General features: G+C 41.0%; 1 protein-coding gene across 34 annotated transcripts in view; it reads left to right on the forward strand.

Moving 5' to 3' along the window:
- Positions 1 to 26,790, forward strand: part of MACF1 (microtubule actin crosslinking factor 1) — a 340,905-nt gene that overhangs the window by 87,339 nt on the left and 226,776 nt on the right. Inside the window, exon 1 of one of the 34 annotated variants that reach the window (XM_027623118.2) lies at positions 16,832 to 17,011. The exons of 32 other annotated variants lie outside the window; for them this stretch is intronic. In XM_027623118.2, the coding sequence (XP_027478919.1) occupies positions 16,903 to 17,011 (109 nt within the window). In that variant the 5' untranslated portion in view covers positions 16,832 to 16,902. Of the gene's footprint in view, positions 1 to 16,831; positions 17,012 to 25,957; positions 26,232 to 26,790 lie in introns of those variants that run through there. One more of the 34 variants, XM_027623274.2, reaches the window with a different exon arrangement.

The raw sequence follows: 26,790 nt of genomic DNA on the forward strand, positions 1-26,790 counted from the left end.
AATGTTAAGGGAATCTATTTGGGGGCTGGGATTCCAAACATCTTTTTGATTTTTTTTTTTTCCTAGTAGGAGTGGACTCTTATGGGCTTATTGTCACCTATAGGATAAAGTCCAAACTCATCTTGTCATTTAAGACCTTCTATAATCCAGCCTGACTTTCTATAAAATTATTTTTATCAAAATTATATTTATTCTTTTTTTTAAGATTTTTTTTATTTTTATTTTTTTTTTAAGATTTTATTTATTTATTTGACAGAGAGACAGCAAGAGAATGAACACAAGCAGGGGGAGTGGGAGAGGGAGAAGCAGGCTTCCTGCAGAGCAGGGAGCCTGATGCGGGGCTCGATCCCAGGACCCTGAGATCATGACCCGAGCCGAAGGCAGACACTTAACGACTGAGCCACGCAGGCGCCCCTAAAAAGATTTTATTTATTTGAGAGAGAGAGAGTGCACACAAGCGTGCAAGAGAATGAGCTGGGGGGAGGGGCAGAGGGAGAGGGAGAAGCAGACTCCGGACTTGGTCTTGATCCCAGGACCCGAGATCATGACCTGAGCCAAAGGCAGATGCTTAACCAAAGTGCCACCCAGGTGCCCCAAAATTATATTTATTCTTGTTTTAAAAGGTCAGATATTACAATGAGGCTTATAACAAAAATAATCTATCCCTCCCCACTTTTGAGAACTGCTTCCAAGTCATTTAGCTATTTCTTTTAGTATTTTCTGCTACATTTCTTTTTTTTTTTTTTAAGTAGGCTCCAGCCCAACGTGGGGCTTGAACTCACAACCCCAACATCAAGAGTTGCATTCTCTACTGACTGAGCCAGCCAGGTGCCCCTCTACTACATTTCTTAAATATGCCCTTGTACTAGTGCTTCTTGATTTTTCATTTTTAGACATTATCTGTTGATGATCTATCATTGAAAATTAGGATTTAGTTCTTTCATCCTTGCCCTCTTCCCCGCTCCCCTGTTTCCCATTGTCACATATTATTACCATTATGTGGTGTTCAGTGCTTATATTATTATGATTATATAAATATTTGCCTAAAGGTGAGTCACATAGTTTTTTTTTTTAAAGATTTTATTTATTTATTTGAGAGAGAGAGAGCACATGAGAGGTGGGAGGGTCAGAGGGAGAAGCAGACTCCCTGCCGAGCAGGGAGCCTGATGTGGGACTCGATCCCAGGACTCCAGGATCATGACCTGAGCCGAAGGCAGTCGCTTAACCAACTGAGCCACCCAGGCACCCAAGTCACATAGTATTCTATAATTACATTTCCTTTCTTGATTGATTTTTTTCCCCCCCTGGAATTAATAATTGCCTTATTTTATCATTTGTTTACTGCTCTGTGACCCTATCTCTGTGCTCTCCCATGGAAAGCTAAGACAGCTCTCAGTATGTTGGAAAATATTAAATAATTTTTTTAAATCAATTTTTTGGTTCAATATTTTCTTTGGAGACATCTCCCAAGAGCTTTCTTTTCTCCAATTCTGTTCTCCAGCTCAGGCCTTTAGTAAAGTTGTCGTCCTGGGACTTTCCTTCACCATCATATTGGGAAATTCCTTTACCTCTCTTCTGTGTTTGATCCCATGTTTCCTAGATCTCATGCTGCCATTTTTCTTGGTTCACTCCATCCCTTCATTGGAATATATTTTAGAGTAGGTTCCTGAGAAAAGATACATGAGTGGTAAATAGTTGTGAGACTTTGCTTATCTGAAAATTTCTTTGTCTGAAAATATTTTAATTTCTCTTTGATAAAGAGTTTGAGTAAAGACTTCTAGGTTGCAAATGACGTTCCATCAGAAATTTGAAGGTGTTCTTCCTTCTGTCTTTCGGTGTTGGTGTTGAGAAGTCCAGTGCCATTCTGGTTCCTGACTTTGGTTTGTGACCTGATGTTGTTGTTGTTGTTGTTTGACAGCCGTTAGGGTTTTATTTTTATCCCTGGTGTTTTGAAATATGATGATGATGTGCATTGGTGAGGATCTTTTTTAGTTTGCTGATTTGAGTTCTCTGTGGGTCTTTTTCATTTGAAAACACGTCTTTCATTTATTAGTTCTTTGATAACTTCCTCCCTTCCATTTTCTCTTTCTGATACTTCTGTTGGATATTGGGCTAATTTGATGGCTCCTCTGAATTCTTTAACCCCCTCTGTATTTTCTCTTTTTCTTTTTGTTCTAATTTATGGTAAAGATCCTTAGCTATATCTTTCAACTCTTCCTATATTTTTTATTTTTATTTTTTTTAAGATTTTATTTATTTATTTGTTAGAGAGAACACAAGTAGGGGGAGTGGGCAGGCAGAGGGAGAAGCAGGCTTCCCGAGGAGCAGGGAGCCCGATGTGGGACTTGATCCCAGGGCCCTGGGATCATAACCTGAGCCGAAGGCAGATACTTGACCGACTGAGCCACCCAGGCGTCCCTGTATTTTTTATTTCTAAGTGTTTAAAAGATTTTCTGAGTGTTCCTTTCTTATACTACTTGTTGTCATTTTATGGCAATACTGCCTTAGTGCTCTCTGAGGATATTAATTACAGTGCCCCCAACCCCCTCGATGTTTTCCTCTGCTTCCAATATTGTCTCTGTTTCCAGCTCCTTTTGTTTGTTCATTCTGGTCTCTGTCTTTCATGTTTAAAGACGCTCTTAAAATGTCCGCTGTTTCTTGGTGTTCTTCATATGTAAGACTTAGTCCTTAAAAAAGCTGAATGGAAGCTTAAAAAGCTCATTGGTGGGACTTGTTGACTGGCGTACTCTTAATGAATCACCAGGTAGGGGGAGGTCTTTTTCTCCAGAGAGGAATTGGCCAATCTGCTACTGGGGCCTCGGAAGCCTGGCAGCCAGAGCTCTGGGGTTGCCAGTCAGGACAGTGAGGCAGGGTGGGAGAGGCTTGTTCATTTATGTCAAATTTCACTTAACACCCCTATTTTTAGTGAGGCACACTTCTGACCTCATGTGGGCCTGAAGACTTCCAACTGGTCTTCTTTTCAGCCTCATCCAGCAGCTTCCTTCTACTCTCCTCAGCCTTCAGAGGCCCCTGGTGCATCCAGTTCCCCAGGCTTTCTGGAGCCCTGCAGCACAGATTACTTGGTTTCTTACTGTTCCCCATTCTTCACGGGCACTTAGCAGAAAGATTAAGCTGAAATTTAAATTAGCGACCATTGATCTATCCACTCTGCAATTTTTCAAACTTTTGTTGATATTTTTTATTCTTCTTTTCTGTGGGTTTGTGCCACTTTTATTCCTTGACTGTCTTTTCCTGAGGTTTCAGAAAGAATGGAGATAACTATGCATGTTAAGTCTGCCACATATAACCTGAAGTTGGCAGAAGTGAATCTTCCCAACTTCTCACTCGCGCTCTCTCTCTCAAGTACACAGACCCTGTGCTCTAGCTTCCCTTGTACTTTCTCGTTTCTGTTTTCTTGCTCAGGCCATCTTTCCTCCTTGAAATGTCTCCTCTTCTCATTTCAGACTGCCTGGCATCCTACGCATTCTCTTAGACCCAGTTTATATGCCTCATATATGGAAGCCTTTTTTTTTTAATTTCTCCAACTGAAAATGACCATTCCATTGACTGAACTTCTAAATTTCTTGTTCACCAAATTCTTGTGGTCTTGCCACCCTTGTGACACAGCATACTGCCTTATGCTATAATTATTATACACATACCACTTCCCTAGTTAGATTGTAAGGTCTTGATATTGCAAGAGTGCTTTGTAATTTGTTGTTGTTGTTATGGGTAACAACACAGAACCTAGGCAACTAAATATTTCACAGAACCACAGAAGTTTAGGGCTAGAAAAGAATGTAGAGCTCTAGAATGTCAACTCATTTTATGAATGAATAAACAGCCAGTGTGATTAAATGATCCTGCAGTCATATGATAAACTAGGAACAGAACTGGAACTGTCACCTCCTTCTCTAGTTCTTGAACTGCTAAAAGTAGTGGTAAAATCTGATAGGGGCTTAATCAAATATTCATAGGTAATATCATAGGTAATTTTTTCCTTCCTTCCTTCCTTCCTTCGTTTCTTCCTTCCTTTTTCTTTTTCTTTGTTTGTTTGTTTTTATAAATTAGGATCTTCAATAGTATAGGTTTAATCAAAAACTGAGCTGGGTAATAGTTTTATTCCAAGGCATCAGGGACCCATGGATTATAGGTAAGAGAAAAATGTAAGCACCTGTACTGAAAGTGCCCCGATTTCAAGGAAATCTTTAAAAAAATCAGTGATATTATGTATTTGAGGTGACTCTTTCACTTAACAGTGGAGTGCAGACCCAATTTCGTTGAGTCCTAGTTAATTGAAGTTTTACTGTTTGATAATTCATCAAGGGTTATTGCTTCAAAGTATTTTTGAGGGGGGACTCCTGGGTGGCTCCGTCAGTTAAGCATCTGCCTTCGGCTCCAGTCATGATCCTAGGGTGCTGGGATCAAGCCCCGAGTGGGGCTCCCTGCTCAGCGGGGAGCCTGCTTCTCCCTCCTCCTCTGCCTGCCACTTTAACTACTTGTGTCCTCTGTCTCTCTGTCAAATAAATAAATAAAATCTTTAAGCAAAACAAAAAAACCCCCAAAGTATCTCTTTAAAAAAAAGAGATTTTATTTATTTATTTGGGAGAGAGAGAGATAGCGGGAGAGAGAATGAGCGGGGAGGAGAGGGAGAAGCAGACTCCCACTGAGCAGGAAGCCCAATGTGGGGCTCAATCCCAGGACCCCAGGGTCACGACCTGAGCTGAAGGCAGACGCTTAACCGATTGAGCCACCCAGGCGCCCCTGCTTCAAAGTATCTTTAAAGTAAGTTGTGTCAAAAATTATCTAGCTCTTGACAGTCACTTCCAAAATGTTTGAGATAAACTTCAGAGATTTAGATACTCCAGGAATATCTATTGGGGAAAGTTGAACTACATCTATTGTCTATTTAGGGTTTGTTGAGTATTGGGTGTGCCAGTCACTAATCAAAAACCCAGTGCACCCTTTTCCTCACTGCCCTCCTTTGGGAACTTGAGGGTAGATGGGCAGGTATTTAAGAGGCTGCTCCCTTTCTTTGAGATTCTGTTTTCATTAGGGTTTTGCCTTACAAACGAGGCTAATGATGGTAGATAGTTTGATACTGAGTCTGGCTTGCAGTCTCCACTGAGCAAGCTGTTGCTAGACAAGCTGTCTATGGTGGATGAACCATAACCAACTTCTGTGCAGGGTTGGGCTCTGCCTAATGCCCATGACTTTTGGTTTTATCCAAAATAGAATCTGTTGTCCTCAGATTTGAGAGAGTAAGGATTTGTTGTACTTGTTGGTGTTTCTGCCTTCGGCTGTTTCTGCATTGCCACCTGGCTGCTGTTAGAGGGAATTCACTATAGCTCTGAGTCCCTGCAGAGGGCTGAGAGGAACTATCCCTGTCTCTAGGATGGAGTGTATGTTCTCTTCCCTTAAAACTGTTACCCATATTTCCTTTTATGACTTGTTAAGTCAGAGGCAGCTGGGAGGATGCATCGAGGAAGCATTACTCACTGGGCACACACAGTGGCCCTGGCTGCTGGTGGGGAGTCTGGGCTGAGCTGACAGTGAGTCAGCTTTGGAAATGGAAAAATGTAGGGTAGTGGAGGCGGGCAGGGATTGTGTGCCAGTGACTGCCTGTTCTTTCTTCTATAAGAACTCATCACAAAGCTGTGAATACTGGGGATCCATTTGGGGCAGCCAGTAAGCCAACCAGCTTTGAGGTGATAATGTTTTCGTGAAAGGAGTGAGCTGACTAGACCTAGCATCGCTGCCTTTTACGTCGTGTGTGTGTGTTTTGGAGGCAAGATTGAGCTTGTGTAATGAGAGTCTTATGTGTGCAAATTTCACTAGAATAAAGGCAGTCATAGAATCTCTTTGTCTTGGTTATAAAACTCAATCTTTTGTATCTATCTTTGTCCAGTAGGGGTCACTGGGGGTTTAAGCTCTAAATGAGAGAACCTGTCACTAATCTTAGGGTAGGCCAATCAGATTCCTTGTCTTTATGTCTTTATATGTGGCATCTTTGTATATTGAGCCCTCTTTTTTTTTTTTAATATTAGAGCAGAAATAAAAAATATGAACTTGTATTAAGAATTTTGTGGATCCAATGACTACTGGATCTAAGAGATTTCTAGGAGTAATCCTAAACTATAAAGAAAGAAATGGATGCCTCCAGGGGCCTTCTGTTAGGAGTAGTTGCTGGTAATATTTGTAGTCAAAGAGTGCAGGGTGAAACAATTTTTTTTATAAAACCATAACTACTTGGAGATTCCATGATGAAAAGGAACTGAAAGGGGTATGAAATGTTCTTTCAATTTTATTTATGCCAACTCAATCATTTTTAAATCAAGTTTTAAATTTTAATTTCAGTACCGTTAATATACAGTATTCTATCAGTTTCAGGTGTACATCAGTCATTTTAAGACGTCTAATTTTGGACATGAAAATAATACAAATTTGCAAAATTAGAAAAACAAAATATACAAAAAGAAAAAAAAAGAAAAAAATTTTGTGGATCTATTGAGTATTTGAAGAACAGATTATTCCAGATGCTAGGTGAAGCAAGAAACCAAGGCTGAGATGGAATTGGTTTATAAGTAAGACTGGAAGAAACTTTCTAAAAAAAAAATGAAAGGAGACAGGGGAAGAAAACTATTTATTAACATCTGATGTGTACCTGCCTACTGACAACAACCCTGAGAAATAGTTATATTTATACACATTGTACATTTTAGGAAACTGAAGTTCAGAAATATTAAGTGGCGTCCCTAGGGTCACATAGTTCGTATCGTAGTGATGCTAGTAGGGGAGATCCCTATTAGGCATGTTCATTTGACTTTGGTCCTTGGACCCTGGTGAGGGTTCTTGAGAGCAGGTTTTACTAGAAGATAAGCAGGGCCTGGTGGTAGATTCTCCTGAGAAAGACCAAAATGATTCTTGTGTTGCGGATTAGGGTTCAGAGCAGGCTCCAGGGGTCCACAGGTGTAAAGAAGCTGACAAGTCTATCTTTGTCTTCAGATGGCAAGTTTTTCCTCTTTATTGTTTAGGGCTACTGCCAGGATCTAGAAAACAGTCTCATAGATATCTAAAATTAGCTGTTTGTGTGCAAAGCTTGGTTTCCATGGATAAATAGTTTAGGTTGGTCTCTCTTACCTACCTCTTATCTTGGCCTGGACTCTTCTTCTGAGTCTTGAATGTAACTACCTATTGGCATTCTCAAGCCTGCCTGCTGACCTTATTCTTACTGTCGAGGGCCTGACCCTTTGTCAACCTCATGCCCATTCTGCCCTCTTGTGTTCCAAGGTGTCTCAGAGAAACTAAAGTGAATCATATGTTTCTTAGCCAGATCACACTAAAAGATGTTTGCCACTGAAACTTTTTATTTCCAAAAAAAGAGAAAGAAAGGGAAAGAAACTGTTTTTATTTGGAAAAGCATTTTAAAAATGTGTTTAAGCTGGATAGGAGTCAGATGCTAACTCTCCATCATGAATTCACTTGGAATGAGGGATATTTCTGTACAAAAATAACAATCCTTAGCAAAATTCAAGAGCAATCTCCATGGACAGGGCTTCTTTTCCTTGAATTGTCTTCGTTTATTTAAGATACTGGCTACCAGAGTTTCCTGGAAAAAAACTTAATAGCTAGGTCTCATTATTGCTTTGTGGGGGGAAATGATCAGAATCCCAAAGAGAGAGATTATTTACAATAATAATAATGGATATTAAGATGGACTAAATATTCTTGTCCTTTCCCTTTTTGAGCAATGCCATTGAAGCCTAATTTGATTTATTCATTGAGTTGGTGGCTTAGAGCTATTAAATACCACACGTTTTACCTTGACTTACAGCTCCTTGCATTGGCCACTGAAGATGGCTTGATACCCTGCTGAGGCATAAAAGCTCTGGTAGAGTAACAATAATAATAATAGCTAACATTAATGAGTTAATCTTTAATGTTTTTTTTAAAAACAGTCAATAGTGAATGCTTGGTGTGCCAAATAATCCATGTGTTGTCTCACTTAATCCCCACTGTAACACCACAAAGAGGTGATTTTATTATCCCCATTTTACAGATGAAGAAACTGAAGATTAAAGAGATCAAGTAATTCATTCAAAGACACAGAGCTAGAAACTGTGAAGTCAGAATTTGAATCTAGGTTTGGCTAACAGACTGTGTTAAGTTTAGAGCCCTGGGCAGAGAGAGGGGCACTTGGGTTTTAAGAATGAGTCTTCTAGGGGCGCCTGGGTGACTCAGTCAGTTAAGTGTATGCCTTCGGCTCAGGTCATGGAGCTCCACATTGGGCTCCCTGCTCAGCGAGGAGCCTGCTTCTTCCTCTCCCTCTGCCTGCACCACAGAGCATCACCCATTTTACTCTCCATCTTTACTCTTTTCCTTTACTCTCCTTTTTCTTTCTCCTTTTTAAGAGTAAGAGCCTAGATTGCTAAGCTGGACAAGAAAGCCACCCAGAGTTTGGATGTTGAGCAGAATCCATGTTTGGAGAGATTTCTAGAAGTGGAATTTCTGAATCAGTAAATCGATTTCTTGCCAGCTTTAAGAAAAAGCAAAACTTACACTGTGTTCTTGGAGTCACTTTTTCCCTTAAAACTCCCAGGTGGATTTGGAATTCCACTTTTTTCTTTTTTTAAAGATTTTATTTATTTATTTGACAGAGAGAGAGAGAGAGCGAGAGAGGGAACACAAGCAGGGGGAGTGGGAGAGGGAGAAGCAGGCTTCCTGCTGAGCAGGGAGCCTGATGTGGGACTCGATCCCAGGACCCTGGGATCATGACCTGAGCCGAAGGCAGATGCCCAAAGACTGAGCCACCCAGGCGCCCCTGGAATTCCACTGTTAAAAGTGATTCAGCTTCTTTGTTAGTGTGTGTTACCTGCTGGGGCTAGCTAGAGGAGCATAATGAGTTATTCCTGCCATAAGATGAAGAGTTTTCCAGGTATTTCCTCTCTGTTATATGTTTTTGCAGTCAAAATAGATGCATTCCCAAGAAATGCTTAAATTTTGTGAATCCTCATGGTTTACTGGACCTTGTTTAGCTCTTTCCAGTATGTTCCGCCCTTATACCCCTGGCTCTCACAGTGCTCTTCAGACCCTCTTGTTCATTAATTAATTAATTCACTCATTACACAAATAGTTGTTCAGTGATGAGCTTTCATATAGGAGAGCAGAATTCATCTAGCTTCAAAAACTTTAGTGAGAGAGTAAAAATAAACGCACATGTAAAGTATAATATAATCTCAAGAGAAGGAGAATTTACTTCTAACTGGGATGGAGGGAGTCACCAGGGAAAATTCTGTGGAAGTATTGGCTTTAAGCTGGTCCATACGAATGGGATTTTGACTTGTGGAAATGGGAAGGAAATACATTCCAGAGTAAATGAGGAAAATATTGTAAAGCCAGAGAGTTTTGGATTTAATTTGCTGACAGTGGGGAATTGGAAGTTTTAGAATGAAATTACAAATGAACATTCATTGAGCATTAAGATGTACTCATTATGCATGTGTCAGGGAGATTAATCTCACAGTGAATGCAGACAGGACTGGCAGGTTGGAGACTGGGATTAGGAAAATTGGGTAAACTATCAATTTATTAAGGTTTTGTACAGTCTGAGCAGTATTCAGAGGTCTTTGTGGTCAAATGTGGTTTGTATGCTACTCCTCCAAATAATAATAGTAGCCAATAGTTATTGAGCACATACTGTATGCCAGGCACCATCTAAGCACCTTAAATGCATTAACTCCTTTAATCTTCACTATGGTTCTATCAGGTAGTATTAGTATCCTCATTTTACAGATGAGGAAATTGAGGCTCTATGAGGTTAAATAATTTACCCAAAGGTGCTAATGTGACATATATAGTAGAGTCTGGATTTGAACCTCGGCAGTGTGGCTTCAGACTGAGTTTGTAATTACCATGCTACTATAATGCTCATGGCATCTAGGTCACTGAGCAAGAAATTTGGGAGAGAGAGTTTTCTAACATTTTTTTCAGTGACACTTGGGTATGTAGAATATTCTTTGTAGGCATTCTGCACCTTGCATGTTGATTGTTATCACAATCCCAGATTGCTAAACATTAGAGAAAGGATGTCCCAGTGTCTCCTAATTAGCTCCTGTGAAGCACACATCCTCTGCCTATATGTAGTTAGATGCCTACTGGACTTATGGGAGAAGACAGATGACCAGAGCTCAGGGCCAGGCTTTGAGGCCTGGGTACTGCCATTCCCAGAAGCCCAGGGTTTCCAATGCTATCAGCCATATGCTAGTCTCTACCAATTTTTTTTTTTTTTTAAGAGAGAGCACGTGCACCCATGAGTGGGGAGAGGGTTGGGGGGGGGGGCAGAAGGAGAGGGAGAGAGAGAATCTTTTTTTTTTTTAAATAAGATTTCATTTATTTATTTGAGAGAGTGAGAGAGAGAGAACGCGAGCTGGGGGATGTGGAGCACAGAGGGAGAGGAGACTCCCCGCTGAGCAGGGAGCCTGATGCAGGGCTCAGTCCTGGGACTCCAGGATCATGACCTGAGTGGAAGGCAGATGCCCAACTGACTGAGCCACCCAGGCACCCCAGAGAGAATCTTAAGCAGGCTCCATGACCCTGAGAGATGACCTGAGCTGAAACCAAGAGTCAGATATTTAACCGACTGAGCCACTCAGGCGCCCCTAGGTATAGTTGTTTGAAAAAAGTCTCCTCTTTGTAAGCATTATTTTTCCAGATTTCGGTCTTTTAGATGGGTCCTAAATTTTTAGTCTACATCTGCTCAAATTAAGAAGCTTGTGGATGTCAGTTATTTTGAGACCAGGTCTAACACGATGGCCGTGTGAGTAACAGTTGCAGGGCCCTTTCTCACCGGCTTGCTTTCATCCCAGTCACAGACATGAAAGTGATTCTGGGGTGTTGCCTTGTTTTGAGATTTCTTGTGGGTAACAGTTGTGGGTGATCATCCTAAATTCTGGTGAGTGAAGTAATCCTAAAGAGAAGTAGGTCTAAAATCTTTAATGAAGTTTAGAGTCTTGCTTTTACAGGGCTTCTTTGGTGGTTTGGGGCCCTGCCCATTGGTTATATAGAAGGGATATCCTGGGGGGTGCTAAATATGACTTTAAATGGCCCATTCTTTGTATAATAAATGATCTTTAAAAAAACCCCAGTCACTCCCTCCTGCCAGCCTCTAACCACTTCCTATAAATGACAGCACACAGATCCATCTTAGTTTTGCTAAGTGAAAAATTTATTTTATTTTCACAAAGGCAGCCCCATTTCTCTTCTTTCTTCCTTCAGACAAGCATACATATACACAAAGGCTGGAAACAAACTTTTTACCTGTCATATATAGAAAAATGGTGTATCCAAGGTCTAGCGTGCCATCTTATGAGGAGCAAATGACTTTGGATACCTTTCATTGTCTTCTCTAATAATAACGGTAGGTTCAGAATGTGTCTTGACATTTGAGTGCTTTGGATTTTTTTTTTCTTCACATTTCCTAGGTATTTTTGAATGGCACAAGTGTGATATATGATTTTCTAATTAAGACAGGTTTGCAGTGGTAGTAGAATAAGACAGAGACATGGCTTTCACTTTGGGAAATGAAAATATGGTGAAGATATTTATAAGATTGCAAAAAGAAAATTGTACAGTGAGTGCTATAGTCAGTACCAGCACTGTGACGTTTGTGTCAAAGTTGAGATTCTTTCCTTGGAGCTGGGTGGGGCTGTGTACAGACTGTCTTGTAAAGAGGAAGTATTCCAAACATATAAATATTTAAATTGTTTAACCGCAAGTTAGTGTACTTAGTTTGCCAGAACATGTTAGCAAAGGGAGACAGTGTGATAAAATACATTGATTTAAAATCAGACAGATAAAAGTTCAGATGGCAGTTCATCCTCTTACTCTGTGACTTTGGACAAAATAACTTGAATTTTCTGAGCCTCAGGTTCTTTTTAAAAAATTATTTTTTATTATAACATTTTAAAAAAATTTGAGTTACAGATGACACATGATGTTATGAGCCCCAAGTTCTTGATTTGTAAAATATCCCCACTTATAATAATAATATATAATAACATATTAACTGAGCTAATAATATTACCAGGATTAAATGAAGTAACAGATGTGAAGGTGCTTTCTAGTAGCCACTTCGTAAATGTTAGTATATTGTAGTATTGGTAGAGCATATTATAATAAATGCCCTTCCATGCAAGTTCATCTTCTTTGGGTATCACAGCTCCAGGGCTTCTCCACAGTAAGAGGTGTGTCACCATCATCTTTGTGTCCACTGTGTCTACCATGATGCTCCGTGTTTTTAAATTGAATGAATGAATGAACTGTTCTGTTTCACAAGAGCCCTGCTCCAGAGGGCGCTCCGGCTTAGTCTCCCCTGGATTGCTCTATCCCTTTTCCTTCTGTTGCGCTGTTCCTTTCAGCAAACATTGATTATTTCACACATCAAGACATCCCTCTCTCTGCAAAATTCCTTGAGTAGTTTTTACTTTGTTGTCACTAATTCTTCTCCTCCCGTTCTCTTTTTTACATTTAACTTTTAAAAATTATTTTTAATTGAGGTATAGTTGACACAGTATATTAGTTTCAGGTGTACAACATAATAATTTGATATTACATATATTGCAAAATGTTACTACAGTAAGTCTGATTAACATCTGTCACCTTATATAGTTACCAAAGGTTTTTTTTTTTCTTGTGATAAGCACTTTTAAGATATACTCTCTTAACAACTTTCACGTATGCAGCCCATTTTTAAATTTTTAACTCTGGTCGCCATGCTGTTCATCATATTCTTATAAATCCCATTCTCTCTTGAATCACTCCAGTCAGACCTTTTCTGGCATCAAAACTGCCCTTATTAAAGTCACCAGCAACCTCCACATCGCTAAATTCAGTGGTCCATTCTCAATCCTCATCATGACACATTAAGAGCTTTAGCATGGTTAATTACTACCTTTTTTTTTTAAGATTTTATTTTTAAGTAATCTCTACATTCTACATGGGGTTCAAACCCACAGCCCTGAGCTTAAGAGTCAAATGCTCTACCAACTGAACCAGCCAGGCACCCCTAATTACTAATTCTTAAAACACTTCCTTCCCCTGGCTTCTGGGGCATCATGCTCTTTTGGTTTTCTTAATCCACTGGCTCTTCTTTTGATGGTTCTTCCTCTTCCCTATATAGTGTTGCAGCGTTTCCAGTGCTTAGTCCATGAACTTGGTCTCCTCTCTCTCTGTTCACTCCCCAAGTGATCTCACCCAGTTTCCTGGCTTTAAAACTCATCCTGGGTCTCTGCTGGAACTCTAGATTCATATATTCAGTTGCATATTCAGAGTTCCACCGGTATATCTACTAGGCATTTCAAACCTGCTGTATCCAAAAGAGAATTCCTGCGCCCCCCCAAAAAAGAACAACTGCAACCCATCTCCGGACGTAGCAGTTCTGTTCATTCAATTTCTCAGGCCAAAACTCAGGGAGCCATGACTCTATCTTTTCTTTCCTCACCCCACATCCAGTCTATGAACAAATCCTGATGACTCTTTTTTTGTAATTTATCCAGAATATGACCACATCTCACCAGCTCTAACACCACACTGGTCCCAGCTATTGTTTCTCAGCCACCAGTTTTCACCTGGATTATTGGAATGGTATTTTATTTTATTATTCTATTTTTTTATTTTAAGATTTTATCTATTTGAGAGAAAGAGAGCACAGAGGGAGAGGGAGAAGCAGACTTCGCACTGAGCAGGGAGCCCAGCGTGGGGCTTGATCCCAGGACCCCAAGATCATGACCTGAGTTGAAGGCAGACGCTTAACTGACTGAGCCACCCAGGTGCCCCTGGAATGGCATTTTAACCAGTGGCCCTGCTCCCATTCTTGCCTCTCAATAGTCTGTTCTCAATATAGCAGCAAGCGGGATTCTTTTAAGACCCTAAGTTAAATCCTGTCACTCTTTCACACAAAACTTTCCAAAGCTTTCCTACTTCATTTAGAATAAAAGCCAGTTTTTACAAGTGGCCCATACAGTCATAGGTGATCTGATAATCTCTCTTGCTTCATCTCTTGACACTCTCCCCTTCTCTCTGTGAGCTCCAACCAATATAGTTTTCTCCATGTTCCCTGAACACACCAAACCTACTTCTGCCTCAGGATCTTTGCACTTGCTTCTTAAAAAATTTGGCTCATTTTTTCTCTAGATAGCCATATGATTTGTTTGCTCATATTCTTTAGGTCTCTGCTTAAATGCCATCTTATTAGAGAAGCCTTCCCTGAAAACTGGAAACTTGACCCCACTGGCACTTCCTTCTCCTTTTCATCTCTTTTAGTATTCTCCATTATATTTGCGTGACAAACTATGTATTTGCTTGTTTGTGTTTACTTTCCATCTTCTCCTACTGGTATATAATAAGCGTGAGGGCAAGGTCTTTGTTTTGTTCACTACTGTGTTCCCAGTATCTAGAACAGGGCCTGGAACATAGTAAACGGTAAATATTTGATGAATGAGATATAGGTTAGCACAAAATTATAGATGATCTAGATGCCATATTAAAATATTCATATTGTATTTGTTCCCCTCAAGGGACCTTTATCATCTTTTTGGTTAGTAGATTATTCAGATCTAAAACACTTCCCTTTTATTTACTTTTTTAAAAAGATTCAAAAAAAAGATGGGCCGCCTGGGTGGCTCAGTTGGTGAAGAGCCTGACTCTTGATTTCAGTTCAGGTCATGATCTCAGGGTTGTGAGATCGAGCCCTGCATTGGGCTCTGCGCTAGGCATTGAGCCCCTGCTTAAGACTCTCTCTCTCTGCCCCTCCCCCCCCAAATAAAATAAATAAAGGTAACTTTACAGGTACTAAAGCAATTTGCATTTTAAAGCTTATTTATGGGGTGCCTGGGTGGCTCAGTCTATTAAGCGCCTGCCGTCTGTTCAGGTCATAATCCCGGGGTCCTGGGATCAAGTCCCGCGTCAGGTTCCCTGCTCAGCGGAGAGCTTGCTTCTCCCTCTCCCACTGCCTGCCACTTTTCCTACTTGTGCTCCCTCTCTGTCAAATAAATAAATAAATAAAGTCTTCAAAAAAAAAAAAAGTAAAGCTTATTTGTGAGATAATATAGCATATTTACATACCATAGTGTAAAAGGCACCATAGGAATAAATAAAGAGCTAGTTTGTTAGCAAGAGAAGCTATAACTCTTCCCTGAGCGAAAGGTGTCACAGAGGATGTTAGATGTGCTCCTGGCTATTGGGCCTTCTATGTTATGTTGTGTGTCCACACTTCATTTTATAAAATATCTCTTCAGAGAAAAGTAGATGAAAAGAGGAGCAGTGGTACCATGAGGCCTTTGCATATTCAATTTAGGTCGTGCAAACTTCTTTCCAGTCTTTCGGTGTGTCAGGTTTATTGAAGTATTAATTTATGTACAACAAAACTCACCCTTTTGGGTGTACAATCCAGTGAGTTTTGACAAATGTATACAGTTATGGAACCATCACCACAAAAGTTCCCTTATTTTTTTTGTAGTCAGTTCTTTCCCTCACCCCCAGGCCTGGGCAACCACTTACCTGATTTCTGTCCCTATAGTTTTGCTTTTCTAGAATGTCATATGGATGGAACCATACAGTATGTAGCCTTTTGTGTCTGGCTTCTTTCATGTAGTAGAATGCTTTTGAAATTCATCCCCGCTCTTATATCAGTAGTTTGTGCCTTTTCATTGCTGTGTTGTAGTCCACTATACGGATGCACCATGATTTGTTTACTAGTCCACCAGTCGATGGACTTTGGGCTATTTCCAGATTTTCATTCATTTGAATAAAGCTGCTATTATCTTTCATGTACAGGTCTTTGTGTGGACACATGTTTTCACTTTTCTTGGGTAAATCCTAGGAGTGATATTGCTTGGTCATTTGGTATGTGTATGTTTAACTTTATAAGAAATTGCCAAACTGGAGCAGTTGTGCCAATTTACCGCCCCCCACCAGCAGTGTATGAGAGTTCCAGCTGCTTCACGTCCTTGCCTTGATATTATCTATCTTTTTAATTTTAGTCATTCCAGTAGGTATGTAGTGGTAAGGTGTTTTCGGTTCCTGCTACAGCCTCCGTATCAAGTTTTCATTTGTAAGCAGGCCTTAGTTTTGTGGAAGGTATTGTTTTCTGCTGTCACTGAACATCCCCATATCCCCCTGGGCAGCTAATGGTAGATTTTCCAGTCCTGAAAACACACTGGTTTTTGGTCGTCCTTGTTCATCATCATGCTGTGATGTCAGATCTATTGCATGGAGCTTGTTGTGTATGTGATCCTCTCTGTAATGATCTTTGGATCCCTGGCCTCCTCCTCCTAGGCCATGGAAGCATTGCCCTCCCACTGGCCAGTGTACTCATGGACACTTAAAATACATCCTTGTGTACTTTGCCTCCTCCCCGCAAGCAATTCCCTAGTAATTCTGTGACTTTTTTCTTTTGGCTCCATCCTGAAGTCTGGTATTCCAGCCTGGCTGGGAGTGGAACGTTAAGAGCGTGACGTCCTCTGATACCCTCCCTTCTTGTAGAGGGGTCTGAGGTTTGTTTGTTTAAGCTGAACAGAGGATGCCAAAGATAGAATTTGAGTCAGCTCAGCACTAGCTTAGGCGCTCCTTTTTACTCTCCTGGTTCCTCCTTCCCTTTCCCCTCCCCCTCTGGCCAGTTGTTTCCTGGGCTTTGTCTGAGATACACTGTACAGTTTTAGCCCCATCTAGGACTGCCTGCTGAAAGACATTCAACAACGAGGTGGAGGAGAAGCCGCCAGGAAGTTTCTGACAACTGTGTGCTGATAGTTCAGGACAACAGTAACCTCAGGAGAAAGGCATTCAGAGGCCTGCCTGAGCTGTGGGCTTGTGGCTAAACTCAAGGAAGGAGGAAGGACGGGCCTGGAAATGCCTCTCTTAGATTCATCTTATTTGCCATCAACCATCTTTATTTTGACTCACGTTCTTGGAATTGCGGGTGTTCTGTACTGGAAGAGATGTGCCAGAGGCAGAGCAGGTAACTTGTGTACGGAGTTATTTCTTTAAATGACCGTGGGGCTTTTGAGGGTGGGGTAAATGACGGAGGGCTTCCCAGTGGCTTTCCTTAAAGGGCCAGCACCTCTTTTCAGCTGGGGTGCTGTCAGACCTTACTTTGTGTGTGGATCCACTGAGGAAACTGGGCAGCTCTGGGACCAGTGTGAGACTTGGACTCTTCCCCATTCCATGTGGCTGTCTGCTAGAGGGTGCTGGCTTGATGAGGTGATGTCTGGGCTCCAAGCTGAGGGAAGTGGCAACTATGCTGACTTGGGTACTTCCTTGCTTCCTTTCCCTACTTTTGCACAATCTCAAAGTGGCTTCTGGATCTTCGTTTTTAACCAAAAACATACAGTAATTCTTTCACCCTCCTCTAGGTAGAGATATGAGAAAACTTGTGGGATTAGAGAAGTTTCTGGATTTGGTGTATTTTTGGGTGAGAAAAGGCAGAGGAAGAAGGACTAGTGAGAGGAAGGGGTAAGTGGTGTCTCTGCCAAGGTGCCTCTGTTCTCTATGATATGATTAAAATTGTTCCTTTCCCCTCAGGCAGCCATACAGTTTACTTGTTTATCTAAGTCATCCTGTTCAATGCATTGAAGTTAACTGTTCTTTTCCCCAGGGGGTCAGGCCCTGATACTTAAAAAAAAAAAAAAAAAGATGGTAGCCGACCCCACTTTCTTCTCATATTTGTTATTAGTTACATTATATTCCTTTGATTTCTAAAAGCACAGTGCAGGAATCAGCCTCATGTTTAGCTGATTCTAAATCTCCATGGTTGAGGATTAATAAAGTCTAACTTTTCCTGGAGTTCACCCTTGGATCTCCATGCCTTCAGTACTGTCATTGTGATCCGCCTACTCCCTTCAAGCCAAAGTATTAAGATACTTGTTACTTTGTATCTTTTTTTGGTTAAGATGCAGATTTGATGACTTATTACTTCGCTTTCTATTAAAAGTTCATGAATGCTTGACAGAATTAGAATTAGAATCAAGTCATTCCCCAGTGTCCTTTCCAGTAAGTCCCAGAAAAGCTTTTGACTAAATATTCAGATCCCAGCATGTATGTATATCAGCAAAAACAGACATTTAGAAATATGTTTGCTTATGTGGTGTTGTGTTAAAGAGGTCACCCAAAGTGATTTTCCTGAAATGTAAGCTTGTATTGGAACTTAGAAAGGAATAGGCAGGCATGAATTATTTGGCCCTGTATACTATTTCATATGTGACTAGAAAGCAATTACCAATGAGGAGGAGACTGCTCTTTTCCTTTCCCTGAGCACTGTGGTAATGACATTTCTAAACCACTAATTGATTAATATTTTAAAAATTTATCTTCAGTATAGGATTTTCTATGAACTTAGGAGTCAGAACCCTATTTTTTAAGTGCTTGCTTTTTTTATGTTTTAAAAAATGAATTTCATAAACAGCCATAAAATGCATTGAAATAAAAAGAAAAATAAATTGTAAAAGCTTTTTATTTCTATTTCTATTTTTTTAAACACTATTTTTATATGTTCTATATGTTGAGTTGCATATAAGATTTGTTTGAAAAAGTGACTGTAGAACATACCACCTCTGGACTATTCATTGTGTTGGTAACTGGGGAATTCTTTTAAGCTGGAAGTTGCCTTGTTGTAACTTTGGTTCTAGTACCTAATAGTTAATTGCTTCGGAAGGTGCTGCGTTCACTTTATCTGTAAAATTGGAGCAGGGGTTTTATAATTGGAGATTACAGATACCAAAACTTCTGTAGACGTGCTTACGAGATTCTGTACCCATTTATTTTAATTTCAGTTTTGAGGTGTATTTTAGCTATTTAAAGTATATTTTAAAAGTAACACATATGCTCTCATGTACTACCTCCCAGTTGGACATCACCAGAATAAAGTTTCTCTACCACCTCTAAGTATATATTTAAACTGCTTATAAATGTACAGTTTATTAAAAAAAGTGAAGTTTGTATCTTTCCATCTGGTCTTTTTTTTTTTTTTTAATTAGAAGTGTTTTCCTATTACAGGACATACTGCAGAAAATAGGTCCTCTGCCTGGTAAATTCTAGGCAAGGCTCAGTTGTATGGGCTCAGGTGCTCAGTCTGTAACATTGAGTGGGTAACACATTGCCAGGGGATGACTGTAATATTGGCTTAGTGTGTACTAAAAGATTTTGTGCTTCTTGTCCCACATTTCTAGTCATATTTACATATTATAAAGAATGTACACAATTTTAGATATCCAAGGTATTTGACTTTGAAATAAGTATTTCTGCTCTTCTTTCAGGCTCCTCTTCTTTCAGGTTCTTGTATCAGTTTATTTGAATACTATCCTGAGATTACCAGGCACACTGTGAAACTATTACTGTTTGTTGCTGTTTGTATGAACCAGTTTTTACAAAAGGGTTCACTGTGATAAAACGTGACATAGAAATAGACCAGATGCTGAGGCTGATATAACTGTAATTAATTAATCTCTAATTTTAATCAAAATTGCTTGACTGGTTATGTCATTTAGTTTTAAAATAAGTAACATAAATTTGAACCCATAAAATTGATTTATACTATTTAACCCTGCTTTTATTTATCTTTATTTTTTTAAACACTGTTTTTATATGTTCTATATGTTGAGTTGCATATAAGATTTGTTTGAAAAAGTGACTGTAGAACATAGCACCTCTGGACTATTCATTGTGTTGGTAACTGGGGAATTCTTTTAAGCTGGAAGTTGCCTTGTTGTAACTTAGGCCCATTAGTCCAAATTCTGCCTGGCAAAGATCAAGTCTGCTTTCTCTTAGAGGTGTCAGGCTTGCTTCGGTTTGAAGGCGGTCTCTGTCAGTCGACACTTCCCTTTCCATTGACTGTAGACGACTCCCCAGCTCCTTATTATTCTGGTACTCCCTTTGGACAGTTAAATCGATTGTTTTTGCTTGGAAAATTTGGAGGCCGGGTGTACATGTGGAGAGGTGAAGGGAAGACAGCAGAAACAGGAGGAAGGAATCACTGATTACTATTCCTTCATTTTCCTTAGTTTTTTCTTTTTTTTTTTTTCCTCCCCTGGATGTTATGGGTCTTTTGGTGAGCCCTGGTTACATAAGTACATGGCTTTTACAGCCACGTTCCCAAGTCACCACCTCTTCAGCGGATATAAACAAGATACAGGAAGACACAGACTGTTTGTATTGAAGTCATTTGTAAGACAGAACTTTGCGTTCCGTTAGTTTTAGATTTTTAAATTGTTTTCTATATACCCTGTCCACACTTACATTCACATATATTATCTCATTATTCCAAAAACTTCCACTGTTTTAGTTTGCATCCTCATTTTTTTCTCTAGGGCTGTTGAAATAATCTGTTTCCCCCGTACTCCTCCCCACCCCCACCTGTATTCTAACTGTAGCCGGAGTTACCTTCTAAAATACAGAGCGGTCTGTATCACTCTCCTGCTTAAAATCCATTAGTGCTTCCTCTCTGCTTTCAGAAGAAAATTCACCAAACTTTTCAGCATGACATGAAAGTGTTTTTATGGGGCGCCTGGCTGACTCGGTGGGTAGAGCATGTGACTCTTGATCTCAGGGTCATGAGTTTGAACCCCATGTTGGGCATAGAGATTGCTTAAAACAACGACAACAAAAACACCGGTGTTTTTATGATCTGCCCCCTGCCTATTTCACTAGTTCCATTTCCTCTCTTGGCCTTACAAGCACCTAGTACTCCAGCCTCATTTAAAAACTTGTAGATCTCTACCCCAAATGCCTGTACCCTCTTTTCAACTGGAGTACTGGATACTTATCCTTCAAGGTAAGTTGTTAGCGCCTCTGGAAAGCCTTCCTCCACTGAAGTTCAGAGTTGCTCTTCTGTGCTCCAGCAGCACCGTGTCAGTGCTTCTTACCCGAACCTGTATCGTCATCTTGCTCTGCTCATCTCTCTCTCTCCACTAATTACAGTCTGTTAGACTGTAAGATCTTTAAGAACAGGGACTCTTACTCATCTCAGTTTCTCAAGTGTCTGAGACAAAATAGCTGTCAGTAAGTGTTACTTGAACAAACAAAATGAAAGAAGATAGCATTAGATAGAAGCTGTAGCAGGGAACTTGTCTTATTCATTTATATACTTAAAGGGCTTGGCTCAGCTTGACATGTGGTCTAACATAGGTGCTCAGTAGAGGTTAATTGAATGATACGGAGTTGCCCTGTGTTTTAGTTTATTAATATCTCACATTGTGATAACGTAGATTGGAAAAAAAGCTTTATGGTTCCTTGAGAAGAACATTTGAATTTTTGCATGTTTGCCAAAGGACAAATATGTCCCTCTCTAGGGTCTTGTTTTCTTTATCTGCAAAATGAAAGAGTTGGACAGTCCAGTCTCCTAAGGTTCTTTCCATTTCCAACATCCCACTAGGAAGACCAGCTATAGGGATTATCCCTGGATCTGGACCGTATGAAGTGCAACCTAAGATTGCATCACCTTTTTTCTTTTTTCTTTTCTCTCCCCTCCCTTCTCCTCCCTTCTCCTCCCCTCTCTTCCCTTCCCTTCCCTTCTCTTCTCTTCTCCTCCCTTCTCCTCTCTTTTCTCTGTAGCAGCTCCATCACACTGTTGAGTCTGTTAAACTTAAGATCAGTTATAAAATGGTCAGACCTGGTACATGAATTGCTATTATCTCCCCTCTAGACACTGCTGTGCCTTTAGTTTTCTTGAACTTCAGTACAAGACATAGGTATTCTACTTACATTTTGTCCTATGATATTTGGTGTCGCTTTTTGAGATTGTTTTGAATGTCAATTCCTCCATTTATGACATTAGCCGTGCATCCTCCTTTCATCTTATCTAAAAATTTATTGTAACAGGCACTTGATAAATATATGGTCATATATCTAATATATCTTTACTCAAGTAACTAAACCATTAGCTGTCTTAATCAAGGTGGAGCCTTTGCCTTTTTCTTTCCTTAGCTATTTTTTCTAGATCTGTACAATGTGTAGGAAGACCACTGAACTTGGAGTCAGGAGACCTGGGTTCTAAGTCCTGGCTCTTCTTCTTCTTTTTTTTTTTTTTTAAGATTTTATTTGTTTATTTGAGAGAGAGAGTGCGAGCGAGAGAGCAGAAGGAGCAGCAGGCAGTGGGAGAGAGAGAAGCAGGCTCCCTACTGAGCAGGAAGCCTGACGTGGGCTCGAACCAAGGACCCTGGGATCATGACCTGAGCTGAAGGCAGACACTTAACCCACTGAGCCACCCGGGTGCCCCAGTCCTGGTTCTTCTGCTGACTACATGAGATGTTAGGTCACTTACTTCCTCTAATTTCCTGTCTGAATGAGAAGAATAAAGACTAAGGTCTCTAATTTCCTTTGCTTCTGGCAGTGCGGTCATCTGGCCTCTACTTGGATGTGACAAGGAACTGTGGTTGAGAGTCTGGGTCAGGCTGCCTGTGTTACCATCCCAGCTCTGCCACTGCTGGCGGATTGACATCAATCCGTCTGGGTCTGTGCTTCCTTATCTGTAAAGTGGGGTTAATAATGCTGCGTGGTTGTTTTGAGTTAGTTTTTAGAATACATTCTGCACATGGTAAGGACTATAAAATTGTGGGATTTGTTTATTTATTTATTATTATTATTTTTTTTTTGTAGCAATCTATACATCCATTGTGGGGCTTGAACTCACGACTGAGTTCAAGGGTCGCATGCTCTTCCCACTAAGCCAGCCAGGTACCCCAGGGACTATATAATTGTTTACCATCCTCATGATAACTTTTTTTCACAAAAGATATTGAGGACATAGTAATTTCCTGTATGCTGCAGGGACAAAATATAAATATTTGTCTTTACAGTTGGCAATGAAAAAAATGTGAAAAAGCCAATGTGGGAGTATACAAAAAATTAGTGATATATTATGAATCATTGTCTTACATATTAGAAGGAAAGACATCTATGTCCGCTTTAATATCCTTAACAGTGGGTGATTCTGGCATTTAAGGAAATAAATGTATAGCTTCGATTTTCTGTGCTATTGTAAGAAAGCCAGTAGTTGTAAATTCTCCTATACTTCAATCCATGTATGGAAATACTGGCTTGGATCTCTTCCTTCCACTCAACATTTTATTTTTTATTTTTATTTTTTTCCCACTCAGCATTTTAAATATCTGCAGGTAGCAGTCAGATTCACTTTTTCGTGCCTCTAACATTTCTAGACACCCAGTGACCAATGACATGACCAAAAGTTGGGCAAAAAAGAAGGGGGATGGCCTGGGTAATCACTGCTCATGTGGGTCTCCTCTGAATAATTAAGAGCTGCCTGTCTTAAAGTCTTGCTGTTAATAGTAGCTTCCCTTTTGAGGCTCAGGATCTCCTAGGAGGGTAGGCCTGTGTCTCCTGGCAGGTAGACTGACCTTATTCCCAAGACCGTCTCCCCTAACTTCCTCAGTCTGCAGTGCCTTAACAGGAAACAGATTCTGCTTGGATGCCAGGGGAGTGAGGAGAAGGCAGGCTTTGATTTACCTTTTTCAAAGCTTACCCAGTGATGATTATTTTGACTTTTAGAGACTATGAAATTATTTAGTATTTCTAGAAGTTACCCCGCATATTCATTTGGGATATGCCCTAAATCTCTGGTTGGCTATAGTCAAGTATTTTTATTTCTTAATCTTCCCAGGAATATTCTGCCACCTTAAATATACAGCTCCCCCACAGCAGTGTAGTTATCCTGGATTAGGGTGTAACAGGAGGTGTAGCTTTGGAGCTGAACAAATGGATACGTAATCTTGGTCAAGTTATTTAGCCTTTAAAAAAAATATTTATTGGGGCACCTGGGTGGCTCAGATGGTTAAGCGTCTGCCTTCGGCTCGGGTCATGATCCCAGGGTCGTGGGATCGAGTCCCGCATCAGGCTCCTTGCTCAGCAGGGAGTCTGCTTCTCCCTCTCCCTCTGCCTCTCCCCCTGCTTGTTCTCTCTCTTTCTCTCTCGCAAATGAATAAATAAAATCTTTAAAAAATATATTTATTTATTTTAGAAAGAGAGAGAGCCATAGTGAGCCTGTGGGAGTGCAGGGTGGGGGAGGGGCAGAGGAACAGGGAGAGAATTTCAAGCGGATTCCGGTGGAGCATGGAGCCAGAGGTGGAGCTCATCAGGACTCTGAGATCACGACCTAAGCCAAAACCAAGAGTCAGATGCTTAACCTACTGTACCACTCCAGCACCTCCAAGTTATTAGTCTTTTAAAAGTATTTTCACTTCTAAAATGGAAATGATAATACCTATCTTAGAGAATTGTTGGGATTAGATGAAATTATAAAGTTCTTAGCACATTACCTGTGAACTAAATAACAGTAGATGCTCAGTTAATTTTAGCTTAATTGCATTCAAAATGTGTTGAGAGACCAGAATATGAAGACAGAAGACACAAGACTGAAGAAATTTAAATCAGATAAAGGAAAAGTTTACTAAAATATGAATCAGGAAACATTTATTCCTTTTTCTTCTCTTTTCCCAATTTCTTGGCATTTCTCTTCTTAGGACAAGGTAAATTCTAGGAGGACCCTTCCTGTCCAAGACTGACTAAGAAGAGTCTAATAAGAGGAACAAACTGAGTAGAGTTGTCATAGGTTATCGGGGTGACTGGGGGCTTAGTCAAGGAGGGATAAAGTCAGCTGTGAGTCCTGTTATTAGTAAGTAGTAACAGGATTATTAGCAGTTTGTAGGTGGGAGGGATGTCCAGTAGGGAGTGAAGAAAGCTGTCGGGGACCGAGGCAGGTCACAGGGCTTGTTTAAATTGAGTGGCCTGCTAGGCAAGCTCGTGTTTACTCTTTTTCACTTGCAGTTTTTGGGGCTAACTCTGCAAACTTGCTTTCCTGGGTGTTGCCCCTCCCTCCCTGCCTTTAGGAACAGGATTGGAAGTAGCATTAGCCTGAAGAAGTCATTCTATTTAGGGAAAGGGCCAGTGATTAGGCCCTTATCTGCAGTGGGGCCTTTCTGAGTGGTGTGGGGCCGGATCGGGATCGGAATCAGAATGGCTATCCTGCCATCGACAGAGGCTCGGCTTTTCTAACCCCTGGTTGGGTCAGAAGTGTGAAGAAGCAATAGATGGGCTGGGCCATCCGAATGAAAAAGCCCTTCATTGTGTTCCTTCAACATTCCAGTGTCTGGTACAATTAGCCAAGACTCAGAAAACAAGTTGGACAAACAAGCAAGCAGCCTTCCACTGATGGATAAAGGGATCTCTGGCAACGCTGAGTTAAGTGCTCTGACTGCAGAGACAGAGTGGGAGGGTCTGGGAAGAGGAAGGGGACTTGGGGATGACATTCCTGGCTGGATGAGGGGAAAGAATGGAGCAACAAGCAAACAGTATTTTTTTGAAGTTGATGAAATCAGCCCTGCTCATCTACCTGAGAGACTGCCTGGGGCTGGGCTAACCTGTGAAGTAGGTGGAGTCATTGCGGAGAGACTGTGACTCTTCCCTTTGGGCAGCTGTAAATGTGGGGAAATGAAGCCCCTATTAGAATCTGGGAATCTGTTGGCAGTGGACAGTGTATAGGATTCACTCCATTATAGTCTCTCCCATTGTGGGACCTTTTCAGTTGGTTAAAACTTTATATGTACTTCTGCCTGAGAAGAGGCCAGCCAGAGGAGCAGTTTTTTGCGCAATGGATGTACTGTTCCTGACTTGGCAGTAAGCCGTTCTACCTTACCAGCTCTTCTGCAACTGTCTAAGATTCACCAGGTCAAAAGCTTCTGCTCTGCAAATGGAGGGTAACTCAAAGACCAGTCTTTCTACCTGCTCAGGCTTACCCAATAACTTGGCTGGACATTTTCATATGAAGCTCCCACTTCTGTATGCTGCTGTTGGTCTGAAAACACTGAGCTGCTGCCACTTTTGAATAGGATGCTTTTTGCCTGAAGATCTGAACCCAGTTTTTGGAAGTGCCCTAGGGAGGAGCTTCCTCTCTGACCTCAAGGGGAGGAGGAGGTCATTAGGAAGTGGTGGGTGGAGTCACGTCTCTGTACTTCTGCTGTCTCTCTCTGCTCATCGAATAGCCCTTTGGCTGTCTCTGTTTACCACGAAGCCTTTTTTGAGGAGCTGCAGAGGGTGCTCAAGCCACTAACTGGAGGTTCTTTGGAACACCCTCCTTTTGGGTGGGGTCAGCAGACACGAGAGTGCCATGTGGCCTAGTTACCAAGATGAGCACGAGTTCAACGCCCACCTGGTTTGCCGCATGTGCTGTATGGGTTAGTATGTGAAGTTTTTTCCCTGTTTGGGCCTGTGGATCCCAAATAGCCCTTGCTCTCATTGACTCATAGGAATATATGGGCTTTGAAGTCTTGCAGGTGTAACAGCCTTTGGGCTTGTTAAAATGTGCAGGGGAATGGACGGGTGCCCTACTTCCTGGGGAACTTCTTAAGCTTGTAGTGACTGGCAGTTAAGAGCCCGAGTTTTGGGTGTGGGACTTTTTTATAGAGACTGAATTCATGCTCACGCTTCTTTTTGCCTTGTATCAGGAAACCACTTTTAAGTTATGTTGGCATAGTTCTGAGAGTCCAGGGTGTATTTTTAGCAGAAGTTGGTTGGTTACGGAGTCCACCTCTGAGCGGACTGGATTGGGGGTGGGTGGGAGGAGTCATGGCCTGGGTTTCCTCTTTCACTTAGTCTCTTCTGCCATCTATGAGGTGGGAGGAGAGCTCCAAGATGGTCTGGGGACGGGACTGGGGACAGGACCTAAAGAATTGCAGGCTAGGAGGTGTGTTGTGTAGGCTGTGACTTAGATCTCTCTGGATAAAGGACAAGAGT

This window comes from Zalophus californianus, chromosome 4 (assembly GCF_009762305.2).
Source record: "Zalophus californianus isolate mZalCal1 chromosome 4, mZalCal1.pri.v2, whole genome shotgun sequence".
Classification (NCBI taxonomy): Eukaryota; Metazoa; Chordata; class Mammalia; order Carnivora; family Otariidae; genus Zalophus; species Zalophus californianus.